This window comes from Nicotiana attenuata, chromosome 9 (genome assembly GCF_001879085.1).
Source record: "Nicotiana attenuata strain UT chromosome 9, NIATTr2, whole genome shotgun sequence".
Taxonomy (NCBI): Eukaryota; Viridiplantae; Streptophyta; class Magnoliopsida; order Solanales; family Solanaceae; genus Nicotiana; species Nicotiana attenuata.
In genome coordinates, this window is record NC_031997.1 from 42,773,007 (window position 1) to 42,782,308 (window position 9,302).

The window sequence follows — 9,302 nt, forward strand, 5'->3', positions numbered from 1 at the left end:
TCACAAGTTTCCTAAATTCTGACCCCGGGCCCACGCGCCTGGATTCCGATATTTTTCGAAGGGAATTGTTCTCTACAACCTAAGGATCAATAATACATGATTTCTAGTCCATTTCATTACAAATTCCATGCTTAAAGCTTAGTTTTGCTAAAACCCTAGGTCTAGCTCCAACCCTTGATTTTCACTAAATTTTAGTGTTTAATCTACCTAATGTTCATGTAATTTAACTCAAAAATGGAGATAGATTACTTACCTTGCAATAATATGTTGAAACCCTCTCTTTGGTACCACCATATCGCCCAAGTGTGGAGTGTGAAATGAAATAAATGGCTTTGAGTTCGGATTAAATAAACTCACTGCCCCAGCGATTTCCGCTTCTGCGGTGCCATGACCGCTTCTGCGAAAAAAGGCCTGCTTTTGCGGAGATGGATCAAGAAGTCTGGACCGCTTCTGCGGTCAGGTGCCCGCTTTTGCGGGTTTGCTTCTTCAGATTTCGAGCCGCTTCTGCGGTTTTGGGCCTAAGGAGCAGGACCGCTTCTGCGATCCCTGGGCCGCTTCTACGGTTTCCTTGGGCCTGGCCCCTTTTTGCTTTTGCGATCTTTCGACCGCATCTGAGGTCCCACTTCTGCGGTCCAAGAACCGCAGATGCGGTTATGATAGAAGCAGCAACCTTCAGTCCTTTTTTCAACTTTTAACTTCACTCGAGCCTCGATCGTTTGACGCTCGGGGCTCCCGTGCCCCGCCCGAACATACCGACAAGTCTAAAATCACGAGGCGGACCTACTCGACCCCTTGGATCACTCAAAACAACGTTTAATCTAGGAATCACGTCCTAAAACCAAATGAATCAATCTATTGAACTCCAAGTTCTTAATTCTCTTGTAACGGGTCAAAACACCCTTAAACTACTCGGATTGACACCAAATTTTACAGGTAAGTCTTAACTGATATTTCGGACCTGTACCAAGTTTCGGAACCAAAATCCGAGCCTGATACCTATGGAATCAACGATTATTTAGTTTTCTTTATTTCCTTAAAACTTCAATTCAACAATTTTAGATAAAATTTCATACGCCCAGGTCCCATATTTTCTTACGGACTCTCAGAATTGCCAAATAACGAATCTGGGTCCGTTTTTCCAAAATGTTGACCGAAGTCAAACTTGGCCTTTTTAAGAAATCTCAAAGAAGCAAATGGGCATATTTTTACTCAAAATCCTTCCAATTCCCGTACCAATCGCCCCCGCAAGTCGTAAATTAGTTAAAACAAGTATGGAAGGCTTTATTTAGGGGACGGGGTTCTAAAAGGCAAAACGACCGGCCGGGTCATTACAGATCACATCAATGCAATACTCGATAATCACTCCTCGAAAGAGGGGCTACACGTGGTATTAGCGCACCGGTCATCATATCCATATCTACCCTTTCCCCACCCCATTAAGGTATTAAACGTGGAATGGTTTAGTTATGTCACGACCCGGATTTCCCACCATCGGGAGTCGTGATGGCGCCTACTAGTGGGAGCTAGGCAAGGCAACTCTTACTTATCTCTCCATTCCTTTCAACTCTTATTTTAAAACATTTAGCAATAATAATATGATTACAGCGGAATAAATTAATTTAGCGGAAGACGTAGTAAATGTTACTAGATGCGATACAGAAATCCAAACATAATTCACTACCCAAGAACTGGTGTCACAATACTCACGAACTTCTAAGAATACTAAACACAACCGTTTGAAAGAAATATAAAAATTTTTGTCTCGAATACATGAGATAACAGAATGAAAATAAGGATAGAGGAGATGCCGGGTCCTGCGGACGCCTGCAAGGCTACCTCGGTGTCTCGATGGTCGGAATGCAAACACTCGCACTACTACTGTTGCTGTTGTCCGAAACTTGTATCTGCGCAAAAAGAGCGTAGAGTGTAGAATCAACACAACCGACCCCATGTGCTGGTAAGTGTCTGGCCTATCCCGGCGAAGTAGTGACAAGGCTAGAACCAGACACTCACATAAACATGTACAATTCAAAAAATATATATATATATATACAACAAAAATAGCAGGAAGCAACATTGAATATTTGGGAAGGGAAAACATGCTCTGGGGTAGAAACAATTCTATCATAAAATCGTCGGATAAGAAGTGAAGCTGTACAATACGACAGATAAGGAAAAACACGGAACAACTCTACATATGAAATCAACATACTTGGTCCATACTCCGTTGCGGCGCGCAACCCGACCCTCCAATTTTTATATTGTACCGTTGCGGCGTGCAACCCGACCTTCCGATTATATATTGTACCGTTGTGCCGTGCAACCCGACCCTTCCGATTATATATTTGTTAGTGATGCGGCGTGCAACCCGACCCTTCCGATTATTATATTATACCGTTGCGGCGTGCAACCCGATCCTCATTATATGCATGCCAAGAACTCACCCAAACTATAAATGCTTCTCAAGTACGAGGGGAGTGACAATAATTGCACAAGGTCCCGACAAGGGAATATAACCAACAACTCAATTATCCCGGCAAGGGAAAATACAATAGCTCGATACCAAGGCTCAACAAATAATTCTTTCATAAAATCAAATAAGAATGTGAGATTATCAATTTAAGACTCACGGTCATGCTCGACCCACAACGTATAGATACTCGTCACCATGCCTATACGTCGGACTTCACACATAACAAATAGCACATATACTCAACTCCTATTCCCTCAAGCTAGGATAGATTAAACACTTACCTCGAAGGTTTACGGCCAACTCAATCCTCAGCAATGCCTTTTCCTTTCGAATTTGGCTCTAATTCAATCGTATCTATACACAATTGATTTAATATCATCAATAATACTTCACAAACTAATCCAAATGGCTAAATATATTTTCTACAACATTCTGCCCGGAATAGTGAAAATCGACCCCGGGCCCACGTGGTCAAAACACGAGGTTCGAACCATTTTCCGGTCACCCATAACCCCACGAGTTCAAATATATAATTTGTTCTTAAGTTCGACCCCAAAACGAGGTCTAATTCACAAATTCTTTGAAAACCCTAACTCTACCCAATTCTCTAATTTTCTACCTATTTTCACATGTTTAGGCCTAAGAATTTAATTGATGTTGATGAAAAATGAAGAAGACGAGTTAAACAATACTTACCCCATGAAATTTGGTGAAGAAATGCTCCAAAGATCGCCCCAAAAGCTGTGGAGAAGAGAGAGTTTGAGAAATGGGATAAAAATCCCGTTTCTGTTCTGTTTTGGGTCTTAAATCACTGGGCAAAAATTTGCCCTTCGCGTTCGCGTGAACAGTGTCGTGTTCGCGAAGGGTTGGACGGGTCTGGGCATCGCGTTCGCGTGGAGCTAGTCGCGAACGCGTAGAAGAAAAATTGGGGGCTTCTCAGTTGGCCTACGCGAATGCGTGGTGCCTTACGCGAATGCGTAGAAGAGGCAAGCCAGGCTCCGCGAACGCGGGAGCCTTCACGCGAACGCGTAGCGGAAATGGCTGGGGTCCGGGTTTGTTGTATGCGAACGCGAGGAATGGCTCGCGAACGCGAAGAAGGGGGAGGAGAAGCCTTCGCGAACGCGACCAGAGGGACGCGAACGTGAAGAAGGAATACCTGCTGCAGATTTTTTGCAATTTTTCTAAGTCCAAAACCATCCCGATACCTATCTGAAACTCACCCGAGCCCTCGGGGCTCCAAACCAAATATGCACACTGACTCAAAAACATCATACGAACTTGCTCGAGCGATCAAATCGCCAAAATAACATCAAAATCAATGAATTGAGCCTTAAATCCAAGAAATCTTTCAAATTTCATAAACTTCCAAATTTTCCAATTTAAGGCCGAAACACGTCAAACGACGTCCGTTTTCAACCAAACTTTACAGGAAGCGCTTAACCAATATATATGACCTGTACCGGGCGTCAGAACCAAAATACGAGCCCGATACCATTACTTTTGATCAAATTTCATTTTCATTTTCCTTAAACATTTTCAGAAAATAATTTCACGGAAAAATTCATTTCTCGGGCTTGGGACCTCGGAATTCAATTCCAGGCATACGCCCAAGTCCCATATTTTTCTACGGACCTCCCGAGACCGTCAAATCACGGGTCCGGGTCCGTTTACCAAAAATGTTGACCAAAGTCAACTTTAATCATATTAATATCAAAATTCTTCTAATTTTTCACATAATTCATATATTTCAACATAAAAACTTTCCGGTTGCGTGCCCAGACTGTGCACGCAAATCGAGGCAACTAAAAGTGAGGTTTTCAAGGCCTTGGAAGCACGGAATGACTAAAAAACAAGTGATAACCCCTTTGGGTCGTCGCAAGTTACTTATTGCATGCTAGTATTCGTCCTGATCTTATCAGTCCCGGAGGCATTTGGGACTACTAGTCCTAAAGGGAAGGTAGATGTGGGTTTTGTATGGTTTAAAAAGGATAAAATTCTAGAGCGACAAACAAAACAACATAAGGCAGATTATGGGGAAGCACATAGTAGTTAAGGCTCAAGTAGGCCTCCTCATTCAAAGCAACGGATTATTTAGCATGGCTTACAAGTACTGGTTAGGTATTTAATTAAACTTAACGTAGGAAGGGTGGTTGATTTATCATAAATTTTCAGATAAGAAGTTTGAATTAGACTTGTCTGCTGGTTGTAATTATTAAAGACTGGTATAGTTGATTAATTACCTACATGTTTGCCTAGATGAGGCCTGCAATCGTGATATCTGACATTACAGAAGGAATAATGATTTTAAAGAAGGATTACTAATTTTAGCAGCCAACAACATTCTGCAGATATTAAACGATATTTACTATTGATTTTAGGCTTGTAGACGAATCAGATTTAGTTAGTTATTCCTATAGGCATGATTTCTAAGCGTGATTGATTTTTAAAACGTTTGTAAACGTGCAAGAATCCTATAGGCATGGTATCTAGAGTGCATTTGTTATTTTAACCTATAGGTTGTTTGCCTAATGTGTATATGCAAAAGTGTAGAAACTTATAGACATGATTTCTAATGCAGATGAATAACTTATAGGCAGGATTTCTATATGCAGATGAATAAACTTATAGGCAGGATTTCTTTATGCAGATCAACTTATAGACATGATTTCTAAATGCATAATGGAATGACTTATAGGCAGGATTTCTATATGCAGTAATGAATAAAGTTATAGGCATGATTTCTATATGCAGATGTGAATAAACTTATAGGCTAGATTTCTATATGCAGATAAACTTATAAACATGATTTCTAAATGCATAATGAAATGACTTATAGGCAAGATTTCTATATGCAGTAATAAATAAACTTATAGGTATGATTTCTATATGAGGATACATAATCGAAGATGTTGTTATTGCAAAAATAAACCTAAAGCATGATATCTACCCCATATGCATAACATGAGAGTCCCTCCCCCATTTTTACTATACACCCATAGTTATTACAAATTGTTACAACTTGAATGAATCTAGAAAAAGTAAATTACATCAGAAAATTAAAATTCCAACCAATGAGAGCCTAATTCAGACTCCTAGTCTGATACATGAAATAAACCAACTTTCAAATATCAGATTTCCAAAGCCTTTCTCTTATTTAGGAGGTGTCAAACTTCCCAAGAGCCTTAAGTGGACTCCAGGCAGTGCTTACACCGCAAATATCATTGCAGAATTGGATTATGGTGCAGTGTGGAAGGGCCATCCCTCAAATGTCCAAGTTCAGAGAGAACTCAAGGTCCCAAGGCAAGACTCGTAGGAGGGGGGCAGAACTTAGAGTCTAGGAGTAAGTGTATGTGCAATAAAGGGGGATTAGGTAAGGCCATGGCAGGCTGGTGGTCATGCCCAGCAATTGGGATGCCGGCACACCCCTGACCAGCCTGTCACCTTTAATTGGGAGATAGGACCTATTGAATGTTAGGTTCAAACATGGGCAGCAATTTGGATACTGCCAGGCCATGAACTTTAACTCAGCACACATAGGGGAATGTGGTATGGGGATTCATAATAGAAGCAAGACACAAAGAAAGAAACACATATAATTTTAACTACTGAACATGAACAGCAAAGTAGACAAGAGTTTAACAACTATAAAATAAACACATGGGGAAGAAGCTTTGATGGTAAGACAACATCAGTTCTTGTGCTCCTCTCAAAGTTTGATGAAGTTTCTTGTATGGGCGCAGAATACTCTGGGTGCTTTCTTGTACCAGGAGGAGTACCTTTCAACTCGTCCAATATGATGTCGTAGCCCCTATTTGCAAAGTCAACAGGCTTTGCTTCTTTTATTTTCTGAAAGAACGGTGAGACTTTCGATGAAGCAGCAGATTTAACCTTGGTAAAAACTGTTTCCGCACTATCACTGGAACCAGATTGTTGTTCCTGTTGATTTTTTGCAGATGCAGACTCACTACTCCCATTGGCATTTGAACTAGAAGTGTTTGAGTAACCGATTGATCCTCGAACTTCTTGCTTCCCCACTCCAAAGCTATCTTTGACCTAAATAGGAATCAGAGTCAATTGTCACCTCCTTAAAGAGTTCACCAACCTCCTCTTTCATAACAGATATTTTTTTCCTCCACATTGGCATAAACAATAACAGCAACCCAGTAAAATCCCACCAGTGGGGTATGGGGAGGGTAGAGTGTACGCAGACCTTACCCCTACCCCAGAGGGGGTAGAGAGGTTGTATCCATGAGACCCTCGGCTCAAAAGACAAATTGCAATAACTCAAAAGGCGGTGACTAGAACATAACAAGTTTGAAGGAAATTTTAGGATCTGAAGATTGAAAGATCAATATCTTTATTTTAATTCTATGAAAAGAACTCAGAAACCACACAAGACGAAGATACAATTAAACGGAATATTAACAGGATAAAACTCCACAGCAAAGCAGTGTTATATGAGGTGCTGAAAGTGTTTACAACAACAACAAACCCAGTATGTTCCACCAGGTGGGGTCTAGGGAGGGTAATCTGTAGACCTTACCCCTACCTAATAGGTAGAGAGGCTGTTTCCAATAGACCCTTGACTCAGGAAAAGGTGCTGAAAGTGTTTACACTCCATAAAGCTGAATGTCTACTTAATCTAACTGGTTGCTGCAATTTAAAGTTTGTAAATATTTCATTCCTCGACTTCCTTAGCTCCCTTCACTTTGTACTAATTGCATCCTCCGGATCTCCCTTATTTTTTCATTATTTTATCAACAAAAAAAGGGCAAAGACTAGAAAAACAATTAACAAAAGTTAGCTCGGCACACCATCTTGATACCTTGAAGATACATTGCACATCATGATAATCTCATTCAGTAATCAAATATTAGACTAGCACCAGAGCAACCGAGTGAGGTTGCACTAATACCTTTTTTGTCGTAGCTTCAGTCTCCGTCCAAATACCATCCACGTGTTTGTAAAGCGTCCCAGTTGTCTGCTTCATTCTGCATTAGGCGGTTCACCATTTCAGGGTCCCCATTGGAAGTTCTACCAGCCTTGACATACAACAGTATGTCTCGGCCCCTTAAGGAAATGGTTTAAAACGCCTTAAAATTATGTTAACAGGATATCTATAAAGCACCTTGTTTTAAAATCTTCTTTCACCCCTTTCAACTTCTCAGCTTTCTCCTTCAGTTGCTTGATAGACTGTTGGAATTCTTGATTTCTGCAGCCATAAGAATTGATGAATAAACCCAATCGCACTAACAAAGCCCCAGAGTGTGTAGATGGGAAGGGCGACACAAACACATTAATAATTACTAGTAAGATTGAGAAGTAGTTGAATTATTGCTAAACTTTATAGTATACATAGGAGAAAAAAAATGAAATGCTCTGAATCAATTATGCTGATACTGCATTGTCAAAGATCTTATCACTCTATCTCTTTAATCCTTTCAAAGTAATTCTCATCTTCGCTTACTGCTACTATGTTGAAAGTTTTATAAATTCATTTTCTATGTGGATAACATGTTAACGACTCATTATTATGAAGATTTTTAATTAAAAAACTAACTAAAACAGGTTCTTTTTAAACACTATTACTTATTCCAAAGTGACATGCACATGTCTTTTTTCTGTAATTTGACGCTTTAAAACACTTTTTCTGGGCAACTTTTTTTATTAATACTAACAAAAGCACTTCTCAAACAACAGTTACAGGTCCAACATACTTTCACCAGAGCACTTTTTCCTGATAAGAAAATTTTGGGGACTTGGCCAAACAGGTTAATTAATAAAGTGATAGTATCTGATTTATGCAACAAAATAAAAAATAGCAACTCCTCAATTTACGAGACTTTGAGCCAGTGTTATTGAAGGCGAAAAGCGCAAAAAAGCTCTGAGGTCTGTTGGAGCTTTAAGAGCAAAGCGTAAATAAAGCGTGGGTTTTAATAAAATAAGGCGCTACGATAAAAAAAAATGTAAAAATATGCTTAGTAGTCCAAGATTAATCATTATAAGCGTGAATAACAAGTATATAGATAAAGAAATTGGAAAAAAATTCTTGATAAAGTGAAATATCAATTGTTAAGGTCGCCTTTTCAGGATTACACTTGTTGGTAAGGAAAATATGAGTTAGAGCTTTGTTGTCACACTAAAGCACCCACAAAGCGAGTTGAAGCGCTCAACGTGTTTTGAGCCTCGCTTAAGCTTAAGCGCGCCTTTGACGACACTGCTTTGAGCTAGACACATCCAACCCGACACTGATAACCCAAAAATGGGACAAAAACAAGTAATTATCAGAATTAATTTGCAAGAAAACAGCCACTATATAGAAAAATTACCTGTAGACTTCGCCTCTAACCTGTTTGGAGAATTCATTAAATACACAATAAGGACGAATACTCACCTATCTCTCTGCTCCAATAAAGTTCACCACCTTTGCATGCAAACACAAAAATACAAAAAGAATAAGCAAAAAGCCATTAAAGCACAAATTCAACAACCCCACAAGAACGAGCATGTTGTGGTGGAGCTTTATTCGTCATAAAGAAGGTTTTTTTGAGATTACCCAATCTCGTACGACCTTTCTGCTAGCCATTGGAACCTTTTTCTTCTTCCTAAAAGAATAATAAGAATGTCAAAGATCTTCGTTTAGGGTTAAAATGTAATTTTATAGATCCTGTTTCGACAAATCAGCGAGTTTACTTTTGTCAAATTAATTTTAAAATAATTTTTCAGCATCAATTAGTGATTAATTATGTTTTTTAAAAGTACTTTTAAATATAATTTTACGAAAGTGCTTCTCAAGAAAAATATTTTTGAGGAGAAACTTCTTTTTGTA

The 9,302-nt window shown here is 39.4% G+C and overlaps 1 protein-coding gene across 1 annotated transcript; it reads right to left on the reverse strand.

Annotated features, from left to right (window-relative positions):
• Nucleotides 6,116-9,059, reverse strand: LOC109232682 (mitochondrial import inner membrane translocase subunit TIM44-2-like). The gene is made up of 5 exons (XM_019398433.1): nt 9,030-9,059; nt 8,803-8,867; nt 7,602-7,685; nt 7,389-7,464; nt 6,116-6,526 (listed from the first exon to the last, which is right to left on the reverse strand). The coding sequence occupies exons 1-5, from the start codon at nt 9,057-9,059 to the stop codon at nt 6,116-6,118; spliced, it is 666 nt and encodes a 221-aa protein (XP_019253978.1).